General features: G+C 38.6%; 1 protein-coding gene across 3 annotated transcripts in view; it reads left to right on the forward strand.

The window, feature by feature from the left end:
- LOC110291392 (EGF-like and EMI domain-containing protein 1) overlaps nucleotides 1-25633 on the forward strand; it is a 562504-nt gene that overhangs the window by 508762 nt on the left and 28109 nt on the right. For all 3 annotated transcript variants that reach the window (XR_003836207.1, XR_003836208.1, XM_029475297.1), the window contains exons 7-8: nucleotides 17774-17893; nucleotides 20350-20472. Coding sequence is in view for 1 of the 3 variants with exons in the window: in XM_029475297.1 (XP_029331157.1) it covers nucleotides 17774-17893; nucleotides 20350-20472 (243 nt within the window). In the remaining 2 variants the exon portion in view is untranslated. The remainder of the gene's footprint in view (nucleotides 1-17773; nucleotides 17894-20349; nucleotides 20473-25633) is intronic.

A 25633-nucleotide genomic window follows, 5' to 3' on the forward strand; every position in this document is an offset into this window, starting at 1 on the left:
GCTCTGTGGCTCCCGCCTGTCCCAGAAGCTGTCAGCTTCTGTGGTGCACACTCTCACCTGTGCAGACTAAGTTCAGTGGAGTCAAGATGGAATCTTGATGGCTCCCGCTGATCCTGAGGCAAAGGGCTCCCAGCCAGGCGGAGACCTGACCTCTGGCCGGGAGGGTGGCCGGATCGCCTGAAGTCTTAAGATCCCCGTGGCTGGTGTTGCGAGTAGCTGTCAGGTGTCTGCGCCCTAGCTACCCTTGTGCTAGTCAGACCGGAAGGGGCTTGTGCTCCTACTCAGGCCGGGTTTTCTACTTCCCTAAATAATGCAGTCTCAGGTCCTGTGTGATTGTATTGGAGCAGACGCTGTGTTCCACTCACCAGAAGTCTTAAGATCCCGTGGTGGATGTCGTGGGTAGCTGGCGGGTGTCAGCCAACTCTGCGCCCTAACTACCTCTGTGCTGGTCACAATCTCACTTATTTCATATTATATTCACTTGATGTATTTATTTCACTATTATTGATATAACCATCATCGAAATTCTCACATATAAGTTCCTTGTTTGCAATATATCATTTAGAAGAAATTTCTAGTTTATCAGTTTGTCTTTAGGCCTACATATATTAATGCTTTACAAAGCAAACAGCCTGTAAGGATGTCAGAGATTATGACATTTGACTACTAGATGTCTTGTCAGTGAAGGCTCTTTTTTGCTGAAAATTGGATCTCTGGCTGACGTATGCTGCAAGGTTTACATGGTGAATTGCTGCTGCTAGGATGTGAACCAGACATGAATGCTGAATACCATGTCTGCAGTTTGCAACCTAGGATTCCCAAAATCAACAGCTAGACTGAATGGTAGTCACAGGAAGATATGACTACCTTCAGCCTTCAGTCAAATCTCATATTATACATCGATAATATAAGGTAGTCTTACTGTCTTAGAAACAGAGCCCATTGTGAGTCTCAGACTCCCAGGGAGTGTTCCATGTGTGAACACTTCCATCAGCCCCCTAATGGTCCAGATGCAAGTTGGTTTGGACAAACTTTAAAGGAAGTATGCAGTTCATTAAGCTTGTACTGATTCCAAAGGTTTCTCTACATGAACAACACTGATTTCTTGCGTTTTATCTAAGACTAGATGAAAGAGATCCACAATACTGTTCAAGAAATAAGTCTTGACTCTCTAAGGGACTTGAACTGATAAAGTGAGCACATGAAATGAATATTAGTAATGAGAAAAACTTGAAAGGAAAATATAAAGTTTAGTGCAGAGGGTTCTCTCTCTCTTAAAGAGCAGATACCAAACGATTGCTTTATCTCAGTTTTTCTTTGAGGATTCCTTTATACAGGCTTGGAATAGCCAGTTAGTATTTCTCCCAGATAGAAAAATCTGCTCACTATCTTTGTTTCTCTACATGTTGTTTTGTCTTCCATTTTCTTCATGCAAGGGGTAGATTGAAAGCCTACCTCACACTAGGAACTGGAATTGGAGATAATGAGTTATTTATTTAAAAAAAAACAACAAAAAAACAAATCTGGAGATTTATGCCTTTGGCGAGCTTACAAACTGACAGAAAGACAAGTGTATGAGGAAAACCTGCAGACAGTGCTTAGCATTCACTACCATTGTGTAGTGGCACAATGGTAAAGCTGTGTTTAGGGTATTAAAGGAAACGAGAGATGAGTATCTAAGATAGCACACAGGTGCTCAGAGAAGGCTTTAAGAGGAGATGACAGACACAATGAGATTTAAATGAGGATTGGGAACTAGTCCAAGAAGAGAAGTTAGAATTCTAAATACCTTACATATTGTTACACAGATAAGACGTCCATAGTATATCTCAATAAGATGGCATCATTTCCTACTGTATGTATGAATGTGTACATTGTTCAGATACCTGGGTATTTTGTTCAATTGGTATTTTTTGGCTTTATGAGAATAGAGGGGTGATCTAAAAAGTCTTTAAAGATCAGGATAGCATTCACCATGTAGATGAAATCAAAGGCTCTGATGAAGAAATATCCTTGCACATACACCAGAGCCTGTGAAGATGTGTACAGAAGACACCAATTTTTTGAGAAAGTGTAAGACAAGTATGGTGTGACACTGATACCAGAATTATCCAGTTCTTGTTCAAAGCAGACACTCAGTGTTCAATTTTTTTTTTTTTTTTTTTTTTTTTTTTGGTTTTTCGAGACAGGGTTTCTCTGTATAGCCCTGGCTGTCCTGGAACTCACTTTGTAGACTAGGCTAGCCTTGAACTCAGAAATTCGCCTGCCTCTGCCTCCCGAGTGTTGGGATTAAAGGCGTGTGCCACCACGCCCGGCACCAGTTCAACTTTTACAGCACAGTCAGAGAAACTTGAAGAAAAGAAACAGTAGGCTTGAACAAGGAAAAAGAAACCATGGAGTACTCAGCTCTAAATGGGACATATGTGCTGCATTCTCTTCTTTCCGTATACAGAGACCTTTCCAGAAGAGGACAGAAGATTGAGAGAGCCAGAGATGGTGGAGAACTGCTGAGAAACAGGGTTTTTCGGACATTACTGAGCTGTTGCATATAAGGACTCGAAATAGCTAGAATTACTTGCACAAGACCAATTTAAAGAGAGCCAACCAAAATCCTAGCATGGTCAGAAGAGGGTGAGGCAGACACTGATTATTGCTCTCCTAAGGAAGGAATTTTAACAACAGTAGGTTATTGCTGTTTTGGTTTTCTAACAGTTGTAAGTATATAATAAAATTACTTGTATATGTTAGTTTTGTACTCTGAAACAGTACAGGATTCATTTATCAGTTCAAATAGCATGAACGTGATAGATGGAAGGACATCAATACTTGGGGTCTTTCTGTATTATAGAACATGTGATATTTGTGAGGTTTTCTTTGTTGCTGTTTTTGTTTTGTTTGGTCTTTTGGTTTCTTGTTGCATTGCTTTGTCCTCAGCATCTTATTGTGTGGATTGATTATTGTCCCTTGTGGTATGCTAACTCCCCCACCCCCACCCCCATTACCACTTCATGCTCATCACAAGTTTTTTCCTCCATAGTTGCTGCAAGAATTGTATAAAACGTAGTGATTCTAAGCACCATCACCAGCCTGATTTCAGCAGCTTGTACTCTATTTTCACCCTCCCTTCCCCTTTATGCATCCACTGGTGTCTCAGTTTGACACTTTCATCTTGGACCCTGATGATTCTTTCTTCTGCTTAATTAGGTTTGCAGTTGAAGTTCTTAATATTTTATCTCTTTTCTTGATTCACTAATTGTGTTAATTTCGGGAATCTTTCTCTGGTTCTTTCTTGTGGTTGGTATCTCTGTTAAACCTGTATTTTATCCACATGTTAATTTGCTATTTCCTGGAGTTATCTTTCTCTTGTCATGGTCAACTTTTAAAAAGATGACTATTTTGAATTTTATTTTGTCAGACAGATCATAGATCTCCATTTCTTTAGGATTGTCTGTAGGTACTTCATTGTGTAATTTCTGGTGGCATCATAGTTCATGAACCAATGGCTATGATTTGACGTCTGTCTGGTCAAAGAAGTCAGTACCTGTTCCACTTGTCATCAGTCACATTTGACAAGGGTAGTTTTGCACTTCTCTACTCAGAGGTCCTAGAAAAACCATCTTGGAAATCTGTTAGTAAGACTGTTAGGGTCCTCAGGCAGTCTGGCCTGATGCTTCAGTCAGGTCTGGAACCTGAGTCCACAAAATAGGCCTAAGGTTTGGGTTCACCAACAGGTCTGTTTTGACACTTAAATAGGGCTGGTGATGGTTCGACATAGTTGGAGTTGAAGTCAGTGCAGTGAACCTAGCTTGGTATTCCATCCAATGTGAGCAGATCTGGAAGCTTATATTAACATAAAGTAACCTAGCCCTTAGTCCAAACTGTGTCTCGAATCTCAAGGGTAAGTCCTAGCATCTAAGATTAGTCTGGATTGAAATCTACCAAGGCTATAGAGCTAATTAGCCGGCACTATGGTTTATGAGATGGCCTGAACCTCAAGTCTGTGGTATCTTGAGAACTTAGGAATAGGCCTGATATCTGAGTTTGTGATGCTGACATGGGGTCTGAGACTAGCTAGATTGGAACAGTGAAATTTGGGTCCTTGAGAGGCAAACAAAATATCAAAGCCTCTTTACCTATGTCAGCCAAGGGGCCAGTATTAAATCTTTTTTTTTAATTTAATTTTATGTTTAATTTATTTTTTACACTGCATATTCCATTCCCCACCTCACCCATCTACCCTCCATTTGTTCCACATCCCACACCTCCTCCCTATCCCACCCCATCTCCACGTGGATGCCCCCATCTCCCACCCCACCTGACTTCTAAACTCCCTGGCACCTCCAGTCTATTGAGGGTTAGGTACATCATCTCTGAACACAGACCCAGAAGTTCTCTACTGTATGTGTGTTGGGGGCCTCATATCAGCTGGTATATGCTGTCTGTTTGGTGGTTCAGTGTTTGAGAGAACTCAGGGGTCTAGATTAATTGAGACTGCTGGTCCTCCTACAGGATCACCCTTCTCCTCAGCTTCTTTTATCCTTCCCTAATTCAACAACAGGGGTCAGCTGCTTCTGTCCATTGGTTGGTTGCAAATATCTGCATCTGACTCTTTCAGCTGCTTGTTGGGTCTTTCAAAGGGCAGTCATGATAGATCTCTTTTTGTGATCTCTCCATAGCCTCAGTAATAGCCTCAGGCCTTGGGACCTCCCCTTGAGCTGGATCCCACTTTGGGCCTGTCACTGGACCTTCTTTTCCTCAGGCTCCTCTCCATTTCAATCCCTGTAATACTTTCAGACAGGAACAATTATGGGACAGAGACTGTGGAATGGCAAACCTATCCTTCACTTGATGTCCTATCTTCCTGCTGAAGGTGGGCTCTATAAGTTCCCTCTCCTTACTGTCTGGCATTTCATCTAAGGTCCATTCCCTTGGAGTCCTTGGAGTCTCTCACCTCCAGGGTCTCTGGTACATTCTGGGGGGTCCCTCCAACCTCCTATTTCCTGAGGTTGCCTGTTAACATTCTTTCTACTAATTGTCAGGTCTTCAGTCCTCTTCCCTCACCCAGTAATAGATCAGGTTTCCCTCTCCCCCTACTCTCTCCCCACCCAGTCCACTTTCCTTCCCAGGTCCTTCCCTCCCTCCACACTAGTGATTGCTTTCTTCTCTCTCCCAAGTGGGACTGAGGCGTCTTCATTTGGGCACTTCAGCTTGTTGAGCTTTTTGAGTTTTGTGGGCTGTATCTTGGGTATTCTGGTGCTTTTTGTTTGTTTGTTTGTTTGTTTTTGTTTTACTAATATCCACTTATTAGTGAGTACATACCATGGATGTCCTTTTGGGTCTGAGTTACCTCACTCAGGATGATATTTTCTAGTTCCATCCATTTTTCTACAAAGCTCAGGATGTCCTTGTTCTAATAGCTTACTCATATTCCATTGTGTATATGAGCCACATTTTCTGTATCCATTCTTCTGTTGTGGGACATCTAGGTTGTTTCCAGCTTCTGGCTATCACAAATAAGGCTGCTATGAATATAGTGGAACATGTGCCCCTGTGGAATGGTGGGGATCTTTTGGGTATACCAAGAGTGGTATAACTGGGTCTTCAGGTAGATCCATTCCCAATTTTCAGAGGAACCTCAAGATTGATTTCCAGGGTAGTTTTACCAGTTTGCAATCCCACCAGCAATGGAGGAGTGTTCTCTTTCTCCACATACTCTCCAACAACCTCTCCTGAGGTTTTGATCTTAGCCATTCTGACTGGTATAAGGTGGACTCTCAGGACCCTTTTGATTTGTATTCCTCTGATTGCTAAGGACTTTGTACATTTCTTTAGGTGCTTCTCAGCCATTTGAGATTCCTCAGTTGTGAATTCTCAGTCTGAAATTTTTATGTGGACTTGCCAGTTTGGAATTAGGGGAAAGAGAGATGACTTGGTGCCTGGTTTCACAGGGTAACCCTGGTGACATTGTCTGTTGTAGCATTGTGGGCTTAGTTAACTCTTCTTCCTCCATGTAGAAGACATCTCTCTACATCATGCTGTTGATGCTTGTGGGAACAGTAACACAGGAAATGCAAAACCGTCTTTCCTCCCCTTTTCAATATATCTCTATTTCTGCCCCACAGCCATAACCTCTCAGCTGGGTGTCATATCTCATTTGAGGATACTCTCACATATGGAGAGTTTATCAGACTGATATTTCCATGAGACAAGTATGAGAAAATCCTTCTGTACTATCTTTCTGGCTTTTGTGTATCTTACAATCTAATAGTTTGCACCTCACTATAACATTTAATGTGGACTGGGAATATGTGAAATTAATTTTTTTTGCTTATACAGCTTCTAAAATTGTGACACATAATCTCATCCTCTAAAAAGAAATATTTCAACCAAGGTTTGAGCTATTTAAGATAAATTATGATATTATAATTTACCATCTTAAATGATGGTTAAAGTAATGTGTTTTTTTTTCCTGCTTTGCATTGTTTTATATTGTTTCTTTGTTTTGTGAATCCTTGATAATGCATTTATTCAATTTACCTCTGTGTTTTCATTCTCAAAGTAATCTCAGAAGTGAAAATGGAACAGTGATTCCTTCTGAATATTGAAAGTTCTAACTGTATATAATAAACATGAAAGAAAACCCAAGATATTTATTAATACAAAGTCAATGATAGAGTAATGACTGTTATTTCAAGATTATGGTTTTGAAAGAAGTTGTTTTATTTGTAAGTCACATCAATTTTTAATATGGTATAAAATGATGATCAAGGAATTTACCTAAAACTCCCCACTGCATCTGTATGTAGAAGTCTACAGTGTCTCCTAATCAATGAAAACCTAGTTCACTAAATGCACAGCTTAAGTTACACTGCATTGTACCATATGCAGTATTCCTTTTCCTTATTGAACTCTGCTTTGGTCTTTGGGGTATATCTCCAATGGGTTATATTCTAGGTTTTGGTCATTGGTGTAGTGAGAATGTGAAGGGGTAAGACCTTTAAGAGATATAGTCCAGTCAGCGGAAATATTGCCTGAGGAAGGGTGAGGGATACTGCTGTTCTCAGGGAAAGAGTTAGATGTAGAGGGAGGGGGAGGGGCAGGGAAAGGGGGTGAGAGGGGAAAAGAGAAAGGAAGAGAGGGAGAGATGGAGAGAGGGAGAGGGAGGGAGGGAGAGAGAGAGAGAGAGAGAGAGAGAGGACTGGGTTGATTCATCAGTCTTTCTGGCATCTTCTCTTGTCATTCCACTTCCTCTGTCATTGTGATGCTATACCCCATGAGCCCTCATCCCCCTCATTAATGACTTAATCAATAAAACCAATCAAACTCACACAGTGAGCCTTCAAGATTATGAAGCAAATAAAACTCCTATCTTTCTGCAATACCCAGACTTAGAGATTTTGAAACAATATCAGACAACAACCTGAGTGTCAACCTGCCTACCTCATTATCTAAATATTCCTACTCTGACTTTCCCTTTTCTACCACATTTCCCCATGATAGGCTCTGAGGCATTATCCTGTTTATTTCCTTAAAACTGTCAAAGTAACCTGCAATTATTTTTACCAGACTATATGTTGTATGAAGATGGGGAGAAGTTTCCATTCCATTTACAGCTGTGTATCCAAAGCCAGCTACATTACATTGTTGAGCAAAACTCAATGCAATATTTGACTTTTTAAAAAAAAATCTAGCAACAGATTAATTATTACCTAGAGCCAACATTTTTTAGAGCTTGATTTTATTTATTAAAACTAGTTTGTTATAGCTTCTATGTGGATTTGAGATAGAAGACTATATTTGGTTATTGTAAGACAAATCCTTGTCTTTAACTAATTGTATGCTATTTTAAATGATAGAATGTATCCTGCTATGATCCCATAGAGGTACAGATAAGATAGGCAAAAAAGAAGCTTATGATATCAAGCATAGTTTCTCATATTTGCTCATGAAAAATTCAGGCTAGAAATGGCTGAGAGATTAAAGGTTTGGTTCCCATCACCCAAATGGTGTCATACCTGTAACTCCAATTCCTAAAGATCCAGTTACTTCTTCTGACGTCCATATTCTTATTTACACAGGTAGACATTCTGTCTCAGTTCCTTATCTATTGCTGTGAGAAAACACCACGCCCAAGGAAACATTTAATTAGGCTCATGGTTTTATGAGGATTAGAGTCCATGGTACCAGAGCAAAGACATGGTGGCAAAAAGTCCAGAGAGATGTTATCCCTTTTGAAACCTCAAAGCCTACCCCCAGTGAAACACTTCCTAACAATAGCAACTAATTCTCCCCAAGCAGTTTCACCAACTGGGGACCAAGTATGCAAACCCATGAGCCTATGAAGGCCATTCTTATTCAAGTCACCATAGTCTACTTCCTCACACCAATAATCTTGTGATTATATCACTTTGCAAATTGCATTTAGTCCAATCTCAAAAGTCCCCATTTTTAAAGTCTCTCTTTTTAAACCTTTAAAATTAAAAGTCTCTTCTGAAATTCAAGGTAATCTGCTAATTATATGCCCTTATTAAAATCAAAAGCAAATTACATACTTCTAACATACAATGGCACAGAAAATACATTATCATTCCAAAAGGGAGGAATTGCAGCAGAGTGAGGAAACACTGTGCAAAAGTAAAACCCAAATCTAGCAGGATTTTATTAGATAAGATTCTTTGAGTCCCCAAAATTATGGAATAAATAAATATCTATCTTCACATATATGTATTTATATATGTATATATGGAATGTATTGGAATGCCTTACACTATGGAGTCCACCTAATCCAACAATGGACAGCTGTTGAGTGGGAAGTCCAAGAATCTAATAGTTTCTTAGTCCCTGACACTGGGTGTTTCACCTGGCCTTCTGTATCACTGGAATCCTGAAGTAGGCTCCAGTAGATGAGCTGGAAATAAAGTGGAAGCAGACAGAGAGGAAGCCTTCCTTTTTCCATTGTATTATGTAGGCCTCCAGCAGAAGGTAGAGCCCAGATTAAAGGTATACCTCAAATCTGGATTAAAGTTATGTGTCTTCCAGCCTCAAGATCTGGGTCACAGGTACACTCTCCATTTCTGGATTGTAGGTTATTCCAGGCTACAACCAGGAATAGCTATCACACAGGGCAAATTTCAAATCCTGTAACTCTATATATGATGTCAAATGACTCAGAGAGCATTGTCCAGCCAGCTTTGCTGTCTTAGACAGCTTCCACTTTCTATGTGCAGCAACCCTTGACAGATATCCTGTGACTAGCATTCCCAACATTTTGGCATCTCCAACACAACACAATTCACAACTTCACACAATGGCCTCCCAGGGCCTCTTGAACTCTGACTGCCTCATGCAGGCACTAACCTGTCACACATTGTCTAAACTCAGCAGCAATCTTTAAACATGGAGGAAGATTCTACAGCCTGGTACTCACATATGTTTCATGGCTCTGAAGCCTGAACCACATAGATGACATTGCCAAGTCTGGAAACAGCCTCGAGGTAAACGCTGGCCTTCTTAAATCATATTTTCAGTAGATTTTCTTTCTTGTCATTGCTAGAAACCAAAAATTCCTCAGGTCTTTTCTTTTTACAGGGTGGAAGGTTAGCTGAGTGGGGTCCTGCTCTGTGGGTACCCCTTATTTCAGATCAAGCCTCTCCTTAACCTCCTTATCTCTTTTGTGACAAGCCTTTGCTCCAACATTAAATTTCCTGCTGGCTCTTTTGTTCTTCAACTGTACATTCTATGTTTATTTTTACCCTACTTATTCATGCTCATTGTAGACCTGCATTAGAGTGACTACTAGTAGCCATATAACATAGGCATGATTAGGCTGGGTTGAAATAATATTGCCCAGGAAATCAGTTCACTACATCTCCTTTAAAATTTTTTTCTTTTTAAATAATATTTTTATTTAATATTTACATTCAAATATATTTAGATCATATACTCCCCTTCCTATATTCTTTAGATCCTCTGCCCAAAACCCTACCCACCCAACTTTTGGTTTCTGTAACTGTAACCAAATGAAAACACAAACAAACAAACAAAAAACCTTGTGGGATTCTTCATGTATTGGTCAACTTCTCCTTAATCTAAGCCCTGCTGAGGAGTGGTTGGTACCCAGTGCCACTCTATTTGAAATAATTAATTTTCCCTTTCCCAGTATGTATAAATGACAGTCCACTGTTAACCTTTATCCACGTAGAAATTTTCATTCTTTCATCCACTCATCTATCCATGTATGAATTCATTCCATCCATTCATTTTTAAAATTATAACAAAATTAAGTTATTATAGTAAGGTAAAAAAAAATCACATTGAAGTTGAACAATACAAACCAACAGAGCCCCAAAGAAGGTACATGAATGGAAACTCACTCATTTGCATACTCAGGAATTCCATAAAGTCACTATATTGAAATTCATAATATGTATGCAGAGAACTCTGTAGAGACCTGTGCAGGCTGTGTGCATGCTGCTCTAGTCTCTGTGTTTATATAAGATTTGATCATATTGATTTAGAGGGTGTTTTGTTTTGTTTTGTTTTGTTTTGTTTTGTTTTGTTTTGTTTTGTTTCTAATTGTCCTCCATGCCCCTCTAGCGCTTACACTCTTTCTCTCTTCTCTTCTGCAAGGTTCCCTGAGCTCTGAGGAGAGGGATTAGATGCAGCCATCCCATTTAGGGCTGAATGTCCTCTCTGTAATGTGGCTCTGTGTCTCTATATTTGTTCCAATCTGCTTCAGGAGGAAGCTTTTCTGATGGCAACTGATCAAGGCTCTAATTTGTGAGAATAGCAGGATGTCATTAGTACTCATTTTATCAATATGCATTTTTATTTTTATTCCATTTTTATTTTTATTTCTCTCTTTTTTTTTTAGACACATATTACTTGGTTTTGCCCTAGATTCAGGAGCCCTCTTTCTCTGGTTCTTGGTCACCCAAGCAGTGGCAGGCATGGGTTCCAGCTAATGGAGTAGGCCTTACCCTAAATCAGATACCTGTTAGTTACTCTTAAAAAGTTTGTGCCAATATTGCCCTGGCATATCTTGCAGGCAGGGCACCACTGTAGGTCATAAAGTCTGTGGCTGGATTGGTGTTGTTTCTCCTTTGGTAGCATGCAGAGTACATTCCTGTACAAAAGATGCTAGAAAGTAATGGTGAAGGCTCTATGAAGACACCAGCTTGACATCTTCAACTTCAATAGGTTGTCTATGTGTTGTCTTCAGCAATCGAAGCTTACTGTCAGTCAACTGAGAGCAACCTATAGTTTTGACAACAGTCTGGATTTTTTAGGATTCCCAGGGACCCAACAACTCAATTATAATAACTCAATCCTGATATGGGAAGTTTTGTTTGTTGACAAGAAATAGTCAATTGGGTCTTTGTCTCCCCCACTATTTGAAAATACACACACACACACACACACACACACACACACACACACTATAGAAATGTTCAATCTCCTTAGCCATTAGTGAAATGTAAATTAAAGTTACTTTGAGATTTCATCTTACACTTGTCAGAATGGCTAAAATCATAAAAACAAATAGCACCTTATGCTGGTATTTTTAGAAAGTTTTCTCAGAAAGTTGAGAGTAGATCTATCTCAAGATGCAGCTATACCATTCTTGAACATATAAAAAGACACTTTGTCCTCTCTACCACAGAGACACTTGCTCAACCATGTTCATGGTACTCTCTCACAATAGTCAGAAAATTTAAACAGCCTAGATGTTTCTCAACATAAGAATGGATAAAGAGAATAGGGTATATTTACACAATGGACATTACTCATCTGGACAAAAGTTACAACATAGAATTAACAGATAAATGGATGGAACTAGAAAAATCATACTGAATGAGGTATCCAGATCCAGAAAGACAAATATGGTATGTATTTACTTGTATGTGGTTATTAGCTGTAAAGCCAATAGTAATCAGGCTACAATCCACTGAACAACAGAGGGTAAGTATAGAGTAAGAGACTAGTGGGAACAGACAAATCTCATTAGGGAAGGGAAATGGAATAGATAATTATAGGTGGGCATTTGAATGGGAGTACTAAGTGGCGAGGGGAAAGGGGCTTGTAAGAGGGAATATGGAGACAGGTAAAATTAACAGGCATTTAAGAGGTAGTATGGATATGTAATAAAGCTCATTACTTTTCAATTTAGCCTCAATAATTCTTTGGATAAAAGCAGAATACAGTCACAGTTTTTGCCAAAATATCACAAGAATGGGCTATTCCCCAGCTCCTAATATTGTTTCCTTCTGAATCCTCTTGAGCTGGACCTCCATAGTCCATTCACATTTTAATACTTCTGTCTTTCTAAGCTAGGGATGGCCACTGAGAACAATGAGAACAGTTCCATGAAGGAGGCAGGAGCTAGACTTTAGTCTAGAAAAATATAATGCATCTTAGCCACACTGCCAGAACAATGACTATACAGTCAAGGAGATCAGGAAGTGGAAGCCCTGCTTCAGCATTCAAGCATTTTTCTTGTCCTCACTCCTAAATTCTTCTAAATTTATAAAAACAACAGCATGGTCAGACATATCACAGCAATATCCCCCTTACGAGTACCAACTTCTGTCTTAGTTAATTTTCGATAACTATGACAAAACACCATGAAAAGGACAACTTAGAAAAACAAGTATATAATTAATCAGAGCGTTAGATTCTATGATGATGGAGCAAAGGCATGGTGGCAGGAACAGCCAAGAGTTTTATCTTGACCTATAAGTAAAATGGGGAGAGAAACCCCAAAGTTCACCACAAATGATACACATCCTTCAACAAAGTCACACGCTGCCTAATCCTTCTGAAATAGATCCACCAACAGTGGACCAAGTATTCCAGACATGTGAGTTTATGGGGACCATTCTTAATAAAATCTTAAAAAGATTCATTTATTGATATACTTCCAATAAATATGTCAGGGTCAAAATACATGGCATGTTCAAATACCCTACCATCCTGGGATAGGCAAAATGCACTTCACATTAAAAAGCTCTGAGATATTCAATAGAACATTTTTTTTTCCTTCACTCAGATACTTATTTAATGTTGGAAGCTTTTCTCGTGTGACATTTACAAATATCCCTCATTGCTAGTGTGAAGGATCCCATTTGAGGAAAGCAGATACTATTAAGAATGGAAGTGGCCACTAACGACATTGAAAAAGGTTCCATGGAGGAGAGAGTAAATAGAATTCAGCCTAGAAAAAAAGAATGCATATTAGTCCTACTGTCAGGACAATGAGTGTGTAGTCAAGGAGACCAGAAAATAAGGGAGGCTGATGCAGCCACTGCTTCCTCTTCCAGAGAAATGAAGAGAAGGTCAGCTGCACTGCCCTTTAAAAAATTCACATCTCTTTATTAAGCAAGTACGTTCAAATAGAAGAATCAATGAGACATGACACTTGCTCTGAAGAGGGCCCAAGTACTCATTAGGTCATGAAGAATATGTCTTGATTATGAACCATACACACTCACAATGATAGTTCTCATTTTTCTTATTGTAATTTTAAAAATACAACTTTTTTTGTGGTACTATTGTGTTAAGTAAATTACAGAAGTTTGAACTTCCAAACTTAAAGAATTAAATGCTACATTTATCACCAGAATAAATATCTGAATGTTTCCATCTCCTTTGAAACCTCTCTTACAATGTTTTCAGAAAAGCTCTCTATTCCTAACCTGGAGAGTTAGAGTTCTCTAGGGAAACAGAGCTAATAATATACATAAATTCATATGTATATACTTATACACATACATTATTTATTAAATTACTTATTTATTTTCTCCTTCCACAATATGTAATTTCCAACATTAGTGTATATATATATATATATATATATATATATATATATATACTAATAGTATATATATATTAGTATATATATAGTTAGTTAGTTAGTTATAGTTAGTTATAGTTACATATGGTTACATAATATACTTATATTTAGTTTACATTGGAAAAAAAATATATATATATACCAAACAAAAAGAGTCACAGAACAATAGCCCAAAATACCATAGACACAATAAATATATATATATTACATCTTTACTGACATTTTCAAGGTTTATTAAGATGACAATGCACCTACCATGTACTTATTTGTTATGGATATGAGTGGAAACATGGTGTTTTGTACACACACACACACACACACACACACACACACACACATATATATATATATGTACATATATAATTGGAAATATTAGAAATAGAATATGAATATATATCTTAAAATTGAACATAAAATATGGATATATATATACATATATGAATTATTAGAATAGCTTGCAGACTGTGATACAGATAGTCTTACAATGGCTATCTCCCAAGAGAAATTCCAAGAATTCAACAGTTGTTCAGTCACAGTTTTGGATGTCTCAGCTGGCCTTCAACATACACTGAAAAGTATTCTGGAAAAGTAGGTTTTAATGCTAGTGAAAGTGTGTCTCAGCTACAGGATAAATGAACTTGCCAGTGAGAAGGAAAACAAGCAGGCAAAAAGCAAATGCTTTCCCTCAGAGTCCTATATGTAGATAGCCACAAAAAGTTGGCCCAGATTTAAGGTGGGTCTTCCTTCCTCAAATACTTCAATGAAGTAAAAATCCCCCTTCGCTGTGATCAGCTGCTTGGGTGTTTTGTTAATTCCAGATGTAGTCAAGTTGACAAACCAAGGATAGACATGGTACAACTTAGGCAACTTAGATCTGCTTTTTACCACTGGGGATTAGACCCGTGCTTTGCAGAGGCCTGTAAATTGAATTAGTCTGAGTGTGATCATTTGTCTGGCCTCTTTCGTTCAACATAATGTTTTGTCAATTCATCTACTTTTGCACCTATCACTACTTCATTCTGTGTTTTTATGAAGTAGCATTTATTAAATCATAAATAGCCTAGAGCAGTATTATTGGATTATATTCCACCTGCACATTTACCCTTATAAAACACAGCCATGGTGTCTTTTTAAAAATTGCGTTACATATATTTATTTATTGTGTGGGTGCACACATGGTGCTTTGTGGTGGGCGAGCTCACATGGTGTTTTGTGTAGGCACACAAGCCACTGAACGTATATAGAGGTCAGAGGATAGCTTCCCAGAGTTTGTGCTCTCACTGCAGCACATGGGGTTCGGGAAGGAACTCAGGTCAGGCTTAGCAGCAAGTGCCTTGACTCTCTGACCAAATTTTTGTTTCTACTCAAAATATGAGGATTCTAGGGGCATTGCCATTTTGATAAACATTGTAATCAGTAAATATGTAATATAGATTTTCTGTGTCTATACTAATTTGAATTATGGTTCTGTGACATTATGTTTATATTATTATCTGTGTGTCATCTGGAGGAGCTGAGAAGCATCACACCTTACATATTTTTAGCACTAAGATAGGTTTTTTACAATGTGTTTGATATGATGTACCAAAAAAGAAATTACATTCTAATAATTTTATTTTTTCAGGTAGAAATAAATGAATTCTTTTTCTATTAATTTGGGATTTACCTTCTATAATTTTTGAAATTTCTAAATTTTAGCATTGACTTTTGATATAAATACTTAAAGCTTCCTGATTCTTTAAACACTGCTTCAATATTCTCTTACTCATTTCAGTGATGTTTTGAATTATTTAAAAATATTTGCCTTGGGCTGGGAATAGCACAGTGGGAAAGTGGCTTACTGAATAGACACAAGGACCCGAGTTTGGATATCTAAAACCCATGTAACTGCTTTTGGCAAGGAGATAGACAAATAGAAAAACTCCACTGTAATCATTTTATATCCATTGATGTCTTGTTTTGACTAAGTTCATGGTTTGTCATTTCAAGGCCTTCTGTGTACTGAAAAAGATTGTGTACCATGCAAGTGCTGCTAAAGGAGTTATAAATGTCAGCCAGTCAGTGCAATATCATAGTTTCGTCTCCATAATTCTTAATGTCTTTTTCTTTTTCTTTTTTTTTTTTTTAGATTTATTTATTTATTATATGTAAGTACACTGTAGCTGTCTTCAGATATTCCAGAAGAGGGCGCCAGATCTTGTTACGGATGGTTGTGAGCCACCATGTGGTTGCTGGGATTTGAACTCTGGACCTTCAGAAGAACAGTCGGGTGCTCTTACCCACTGAGCCATCTCACCAGCCCCTGTCTTTTTCATAGAGTCTCAATTTACCTTTTTATCTTGTGGTTCTGGGGACAAATTCTGGATATTTATAAATCCTGGGTTTGTTTGTTTGTTTGTTTTTATATTTGTTTTTGAACTAAACTCCAGTTGTTTTATTTATAAACTAAAGAGGCAATCTGCAACCAAAAGACACCCTATCTGTTTCTGTGTTTTTGTCTTATAAATTACGTTCAAAGGAATATCCCGTCTCCAATGACTTCCATGAATTTCTTTGCATAACCTACATAAAAATGTATCCATTCTTTAAAGAGCCAACCTGGCAATTTCATAGTAGAAAGAACACACTGAACAGCCTGTGTTTGATGGAGGAACTGAGTGAATGTCCATAGTTTTCCAAAACATAAATCCCCAAGGCAAATTCCACCAAACTCTTAACGAACTCAGACCAAGGCTGTAGTTCGGATAGTATAAGCACACACAACACCATTGAATGCATTGTGTGAGGCTGGCATTGCTTTTTCCAAAGATAAGAAAAGACATTACCAGAAAAGAAAAGTATAAAATAAATGAACATTTCTCAAATTCAAAAGTCCATAACAAGTAAGAAAACCTCACTGAACCATTTATAAAAATAATTATAGTCTAGGATCAATAATTGCTCTTAGACAACCAAGGGTGTCTAGACATTTAGAAAGTCAATAACCAGAGATTATGGTGATACATAGCTGTAACTCTAGCATTCTGAAGCCAGAATTGAGGCTGGGGGCAGGGGGTGGGTAAGGTAGGGGTTCAGGTTGGGTTCAAGGCCAGCCTGGATTATATACAAATACCCTGTTCTCAAAAGGAAGAATAAATTCACATCCCTATCATCAGGAGCTAGGGATCCTCTCTTTGTGTCCCCAATTGCCTTTTTCTGAAACCATGACTAGTAACCAAATGTCAGAAGGAATCTAGAGAAAGAAAGTGTTGATCTATATGAATGGTCCTACTATTTGACAACATAGAACAGTGAATAGGGAAACATAAACAGAATGAAGCCTTCTAAAGGACAGTTTGTTGGTGCCGTCATGTATTGGAGGGCAGGAGACACGACCTTGGAGACAGGGATATTAAGCTAAGTCCTTTATGACCTTGATCTCTATATTTGTTTTATTCAGAATCAAGACTCAAATCGCAAATCAGAAATGCATTTGTTGAATGAGTTCTGCAGGAAAGTGGGAAAAACTATTCTGGAATCCTTGACCATCATATGTTTTAAGTGTAGAATAGATTTTATTAGGGCATGGGGAGGGGACTTAAGAGGGTGGTAGAGCCACAGAAAGGGAGAAAGAGAGAGTGAGATTGAGAGAGACACACAGAGAGAGAGACAGAGAGAGACAGAGAGAAAGAGACAGAGAGAGAGTAAAAGAGTAGAAGCCAGCTATGAGCAAGGGAAGAGAGAGCAGGGAAGGGTATAGGGAGTGGGGAAAGGGAAGCGCAAGGGAGCAAGAGAGGAGCAAGAGATAAGAGCTCCTTGAAGTCTTTAAATGGGAAATGAATGAATTCAATAGCTCCTTGACTTTTCCTTGTCCAGCCTTCTACTCTGCATGTCTTCCTAAACTGAATGAGTTACAAACTATCACAGTCTCATTCCTTTCAGAGACAGACCCCTGTGCAGGTGCAAATGGATGTGCTCACCTATGTCAAAGTGAAAATGGCATGGCCAGGTGTGCCTGCCACGCTGGGTACCAGCTGTCTGAAGACAAAAAGGCCTGCGAAGGTAGGAAGCTGAAGCTGATGTCTTAATTGGGTAATTGTTTGAAATTCTGTCTTAGTCAGATTGAACACTTGGAGCAGGTAGGAGAAAAGGTATTTTTGTTTATGCTAAAAAGGAATACTTTAATTCTTGACTTGATCACTATGAAAAGTATTTTTATAAGGATACAAAAAAAAAAAACCAACTCAGTGAATACGTGTTGAAAAAATAAAGACCTAGTGTGCTTTCAGAAGTAATGCTTTTTGTTTTCTGGGTTTTCTTTTTCTTTTCTTTCTTTTTTTTTTTTAATGAAATCCAGAATTAATATTTAAAAACCCTCCATAACTACACAGGGAGTTTTTGATTATAGACTACAGAGGTGGGATAACCTTTGAAAAGCAAGTATGTGCAAATTAGGCTCTCAGAAGTTAGGAATAATTAAAATGAGAAGAGAAAAAAAAAACCTGTAAACACAAGGTTACACATTTCTGTTTCCAGAAATAGCAAAGCAGACACACTTCAGTTCAAAGATGAAAAGGCTAAATTATTGCGTGACTGGCACCAATGGAGGATGAAGGGACTCCTGTGAGACAGTCTATGTTTTAATAACTTCTGAGAGACCACAGGATCCTTCCTTTGTATCATGACATCTTCATGAAATGAGAAACAGTATATTTGGATTAAAAATGAAAATAGCAACACGTTCCTTGACTTACAGGACTGATAAACATTTTGAGAAATTGAATAGTAACCAGACACAAAAGTCAGTGTGAAAGCTTTGGAGGAAAATGGGGAGGTGGGGGAGGCTAATGAAATGGCTCAGCTAGGACAGGCACTTGATGAGAACCCTCAATAGCTCAAGGCCCCAGGACCCATAAGGTAAAGGAAGAGAACCAGCTGCTACAAGTTGTCCTCTGACACAAAATAAAGAAAAAGAAATAAAAAAGGATTTATGGATATTAAACATATTATTTTGGTAATGATATACCCCTTTGATTTCCATATCTCTATTTACTTATTGTTTTATTATTTTATATATGTATGGGTATCTTACCTAGATGTATGTTTGCATACCATGTACATGCAGTAACCACAGAGGCCAGAAAAAGGAATCAAATCCCTGGAACTGGAGTTACAGAGGATGTGAGCTGTCATTTGGATACTGAGAATTGAACCCAGGTTCTCTAGAAGATGAGACAGTGCTCTTTATTGCTGAGTCATATCCCCAGTCCCTGGTTTTCATTTCTTGTTTGTTTTTTTTGTTTGTTTGTTTTCAACACATCCCAACTACAGTTTCCCCTTTGTCCAGTCCCCACCCCCTTCCCTCTCTCCCAGATCCACTCTTTCTTAGTTTTCCTTCAAAAATGAATAGGCTTCCCAAGAATATCAACTGAGCATTACATAACAAGAAACAATAAAGCACACTTTTTTCTTAGCAACTGGCAGTAGGGATGGTAGAGGAACTTAAGTAGTATTTTTTTAAAAACTGACAAGCAAGATACATAGAAAATGCATAACTTCTGTTTTTCAGACTTCTATTTAAACAGCCGATACAGTAATCCTATAAATCTCTCCCCAGCACCACTGCATATTTGGGTGCTCTAGCAAAACAGGAGGATGGGGACAGGCATGCAGGTGTGTGCAAAGAAAATCTACTCGTCAGAAAAGAGGTGACAGGACAGAACCTCTTCAAACAAAACTGAAATTGCAATGAGTTAAAGTTGCCATAACTTTCAGGAGAGAGACAGGATACCAGCATCATAAGGCATGCCTTGTAACAGTGAAAAAATGTATGTGGACCAAGTGTCTTGAGAAAGGCATCATATTTGACTTGCCCACCATTTCACCTTCTCCTTTACCACAGGGAGTCACAAAATTTGGGAATATGTGTGCATGTGTGTATAATCCTACATATATAATTCATATATATGTATGTATATATGCAGACACATTATAAATATATAACACTTATACATATGTTCATGCAATAACAATTGATGAAGAATTGATGGCCATAAATTCAAAGAATGAGAAGAGATATATGGAGGCTTTGAAGGGAGGGGACCAAATGTTGTAATTAATGTATGATCTCAAAAGTAAACAAAAACACCATGGACTTGAGATATCTGTTCAAGAATATGATGTATTAATAGCATCAAACTACAATGGCTTCCATTTGACCTATTGAGGAATAGATTAGAACTATTATTTATAGTTACATTCAATCTTTTTTAAATTAATAACATTGTTTCAAATAGATAAGAAGTGATATGAATGAGCATCTGGCCAGCACAGTTATAAAGCTGGCTTAGTCACAAATACCTCTGCCTCACTGAGTGTATGTAGACTGTGGTATTTAGTTGTATTTTTAAATTTAGAGGCTAAGTGGAAGGTAACGTTTAGGATACTCATTTTTGTAGTTTACCAATAGAATGGGAGTTGCTAAGCCAGCTACTGTGTGTGTGTCTCTCTCTCTGTAGATATAAATGAGTGTGCTGAAGAGCTCCCTCCCTGTGCTCATCACTGTGTGAACTCAAAGGGGTCCTTCACATGTACCTGCCACCCTGGTTTTGAGCTAGGAGCTGATGGAAAACATTGTTACAGTAAGTAGCAACCATGGTAGTCTTTGGAGTCAGTGATGCTCTGCACGTATAAAGCAAGAGCAATAACTGAAAGAATGAGGCTGAAAACTCTTGGCTAAGCAGAAGTTCCAAAGCATGTTGCCTGGTGGGACAGAGCAACAATGGGGATGGAGCAGTGTAACCTGTTTCATTCTACTGCTGAGGAAGCAGACAAATAAAAATTAGTTTGCCTTGTGGTCCACAGGATAGTCAGTGGGGGATTAAATCTCAGGTCTTCTGATTTCAAACTCCTGGATTCATGGCTCAGATGCTTTGTGAAGTCCTATCTTCTTGTACCACCTCTGTTAAACACTTGAGGTTTCATGGTAATCCTCAAAGAAGGGGAACCAGCATGGGTAAAGAAAACATGAGAGGAAAGAGCTGCTGCAGTCTGCGATTGCATCCCACACACGGGGATGCTCCAAGGTGTGTCTTCAGTAGTGGCTTCTTTTGTCCTTGGCGTTCGTCACACCTCTTCAAATGGTCCCTGCTATTTCACATGCTCAACACTGAACTCAACCCTATAGCTTCCTTGCCCAGCACTTCTTAGCTGTGTCTCCTGGGGGTACTATATCCCCATCTCAGCTCAGTTGCATGGTCTAAGGTGTCCATTGTTAGAGATGTATTTTAAATGCTAGACTAAGGAGTTGTCAGCTGTAGCTGCTATTGGAGATACTTCCTAGTGAATCCCATTCCCTGTAAGCACACTGTTGACTTTCCTAAGCTCAGAGCTGCCTGGTAGGTACCCAACCAAGGCTATCTTCATCCTCCCCATTTCTACTTCCATAATCTTCCAAACATCAGCATGTTTAAGTCTCTTATAAATCTACTCATCTACTCTTACTACCTTTACTTTTATCTATTTCTGACTTTCATAGCATCAAAAACCAGATGCAAACTACCATTCAGGGTAACAAGTTTCCCCAACTATCCAATAGAATTAAAAAGAGAAAATGTCAATCCCTATTAGTACAAAGGAGTTGATTCTATTGCTGTCAAAGGCATTTCTTTTGCTGTGTTTGGGGATTTATATCTCATAACAGACAGAAATCAAGAGGTTGACTCCCATAACAATCCCCTTCTCATCTGAATGATCATCACTACTGTCTTCCAAATTGTCATTAGCACCATTTCCTATCTTAAAAGTACTCACCAATGAGCTCATGAGAATTTCCACAAGGGAGAGAAGTTAGCTAAAATAGTTTCCCTCTTTCATGATGTATCTTCTCATCAGCCCATGTTAACAACAGGTTCTCTCTCTCTCTCTCTCTCTCTCTCTCTCTCTCTCTCTCTCTCTCTCTCTGTCTATCTCAGTCACACACACACACACACACACACACACAGTTTTTTCNCTATATAGCCCTGGCTGTCCTGGAACTCACTCTGTAGACCAGGCTGGCCTCGAACTCAGAAATCCACCTGCCTCTGCCTCCCAAGTGCTGGGATTAAAGACGTGTGCCACCACCACCACCCAGCTCTCTGTACTCTTTAAACTCTGTCCTCCCATGTTGCCAGATAAAATTAAAACCTTGCCAGTTTTATCAGGTTTTTGGTGACTTTCAGCCCTTCATTATGGTGTTGGGTGATTTGGGTCAACCTGACACAAGCCAAGGTATCTGAAGAGGGGCAATTTCAATTGAAAAAAAAATGACTTTATGAGATTAGCATGTAGACATGGCTGTAGGCCATTTTCTTAATTATGAGTGATGTAGAAGGGCTAATCCATGGAGATTGCAAGCAGGCTGAGCAAGCCATGGAAGGTAAGCCAGTGATCTTTGTTCTTCTACAGTTTTGGCTTCAGTTCCTGCCTCCAGGTTCCTTCCCTGCTTGTGTTGCTATCTTAGCTTTCACTAGATGAATATATATGCTTTTTTCCCAGGTTGTTTATCACAGCAATAGAAGCCAAACTAAAGGGAAAATTGCTTTCATTGTTCTGAAATGCTTTCTTCTGTACACTTACATTGGTGTAATTTCTCCTCTTTATCTCTGCTCGATCTCAATAGCTAATTTGTGTTCTCTACTTCTAATGATATCCCTTAACTGTGTTCTCAGTGAGCCCACTTACATGATTGACAGCTACTGCAATTGGTATGGGACCCCTTTCTCAAAGATCCTCTTTGTACTCTTTCATACCCACCACTAAAGCCAAAACCCTCTTAGTAAAATCCACTAAGTCTTAGTGCTGGGACTTAAGTGGCCTTTCATCTCTGCATAAGCAAGCCCTCTACCTTTATCTGATGTTTCCTCGTACTATTTGTATTTTTATTGGTGTTAGACAAAGAACACAGCTAAACTAATAGACAAATGAGTACACTCACATTCATTCTGGGCTTCTTAATGAAGACATACCATTAAAAGTTAGGAGATTCATCTCCTCTTTATAAAATTCTGTTTCTTGGTTTGCTGATGTATCCTTCAAGTGCATGTATGCATTCCCATTGTGTATATAGTGCAGTTTCTCCACCAGGGTGTTTTGTAAAGAACCAAGTAAATAAAATGGGAGAAAAACCGACTACTAATTAGGAAAGGACTTCTGGAGTTGCATTCATTTGCATGCCTGCCAGAATCCCCTTTTGGGAAGAAGAAAATATGGATGCAACTTTTCTTATTAATATTTGGTTTTAAAATATAGCCAGAGTTTTAGGGGATGAGCATTTTTTAAAATGTGCAAATGGATCTTACCGTCTCACTAGCACATTCTTCGCTAGCATGAAAGGAGGGACCATTATTAGGAGTGGTTTATGAGTTCGAGGCTTCCTTTGGAACTCACTTAGGAAAGCAGCTTGCCCTAGAGCGAGTTGTATTAGGTGGCAGTGCTGTTTTACATTTACTTTCCTGATGGGAATATTTAGCAACGTTCTCTCGACAGCCTTCCCTAGACCTTAGTGTTTACTACTGACATACAAACCTTTATGTGAAAATTTGTGTTCTGAGGTTTCTCTAAACCCATAGGCAGAGAAAACCTTTTAAGAGTATGATGATGATATTTAACTATGAATGTAGCATCTGTATGTAATGAGAGTATTGCAAAGCAAGTGGTTCACCTTTGTCCTAGAAAACGCTTTTTGGATTTTTAATTTCTTTAGAGGAAATATTGAAATATTGTCTTATACAGCCACTCAGTCCTCACAGTGTGCTGTGAATTCATACTCACTGTCTTGTGATTTGAATTTGAAAAGGTCCACACATTTCATAATTAGTTAAGATTTTTTTCATCAAATAAATTCTCAACATTGTGCTATTTGATACATATGTTTTATGTTTTGCGTCTCTCAAGAAAATGACATTTGTCACCTATGAGAAAAACAGGTTCTGTTTAAATATAATTTAAAAATTTATTTTGTATGTGGGGGTATGTGGCATGTATGGCTCATTCCTGTGTGTGTGTGTGTGTGTGTGTGTGTGTGTGTGTGTGTGTGTGTCTTAGAGTACAACTTTCAGGAGTCTGTTTCTTCCTTCTGACATGTGTGTCCTGGTAATTAACCCAGGTTGTCAGGCTTGGCTGAAGCTCCTTTACCACTGAGCTGTATCTGTGGCCCCTGGGTGATTTTTGTATGGTAGGAAAGTAGCCCTTTGTTAATCATCCAGATCAAGAACTTAAAATGTCAGCTTACTTTTAGTGCCCAGTTGTAGATCTAAAGTTGGATTGATTGATTGATTGATTGATTGATTGATTGATTTTTGCTTGTCTTGACTTTCTGGAGAAATCATAGCCCTGACTAGCCTCACTTGCTATGTATTCTTGCCTGGCCCAGAATTCATGGACAGTCTTTGTGGTTCTGTTTCCCAAGTGTTGCCATTATAGGTGTGCACCACTACACTGAGCTTATATCCATTTAATCCTATATGTTTTAATGAGATTAGTATATTATCAGGTATATATGACTTAAGCTACTATATTCAGCTATATTCCTTCAGCACCTTAGGTACTTAGCGAGAATGGGCAGAGTGTACACCGTCATTTTCAGATAGACAGTTCTCTGGTTTTTTTTCCCTTAAGCATTGAAGAGTATTAGAGAATTTCTTACAGTTTCCAATAACCTCAAACAATCTTCTGCAGGACTCATTATGCTCACAGGAGACAGGCAGGTATGGGTATATGTAAGAAATTGGCACAGAAGAAACTGGCATTTGTAAGGCCAGTCAGTGCTGAGTTGGAGCTCACATTCTGGACTAAAGAGGCCAGGTTCTTCTTGCCTCTGACACCTGTTGCCAGAATGAACTAGAGCTTTCCTCATGTTTAGAGCCACCACTTTGTTATCCTTTCTCAGATGTGTTTACTTATTGCATAAATGTTTTCCTGAATGTCTGTATGTGCACCGTGTGTGTGCTCAGTGTCCACGGAGGTTAGAGAGAAGCATTGGATCCCCTGGAGTGATGATCATGAATTCATACAGAAGTAAAAATGAAAGTCATCAAACAAATCTCCATGGTCTTCTTCCTCAGTATTGATGCAGCTTCTTTTCACTAATTGAAATATCTAAACTCTGAAATATTCCAAACTCTAATATAGTGGAAACATTGACATAGTACTAGAGGGGAAGATACCACACTTGTTCTTCATGGGAGATAGTAATAAAAAGTATAAATGTGCAGTTAAAACACTGTGTAATATTACCTCCAGGCTGCCTAATGAAGGTATAAAACACAAGTAGGTCTGATGTTGAGAACTGGCTCTCATATCCAAGGTCTATTGATATAGCTATATATTTTAGCATTCAAAAAAAAATTTAGTGAGTTCTTGCTTAAATCTCACCTAAATGCAATCAATCTGAGTGGGTAGAATTTAGCCCGGGAGACCTGGTTCTTGACATCAACAATGTCCTATGTACTATTAGAGGGTGATTCGACATTAATCAATTTAGGTATTTTGGAAACTGATGGGGATTGTCCTGATGGATTAGAAAATAGCAACCCTGGTTTAAATAACTCTACACAGTGGCAAACAGGAAATGTGCTCAGCTCTGTGTCATATGCTCTGTGTTAGCATATCTTAAAAAGTCCATCACTTGTCACTCTTCAGCCCTTTGTTTTATCCTTTAGTTTTCTCAGTCTTAAGCCCAAAGAGGTTCCTTCTTTTAACAGTACATTGGTTAACATAACCATCCTTTATTTCACCTATCTTTGGGAATGTGTTTTTGAA

This window comes from Mus caroli, chromosome 3 (assembly GCF_900094665.2).
Source record: "Mus caroli chromosome 3, CAROLI_EIJ_v1.1, whole genome shotgun sequence".
In the NCBI taxonomy this organism is placed as follows: Eukaryota; Metazoa; Chordata; class Mammalia; order Rodentia; family Muridae; genus Mus; species Mus caroli.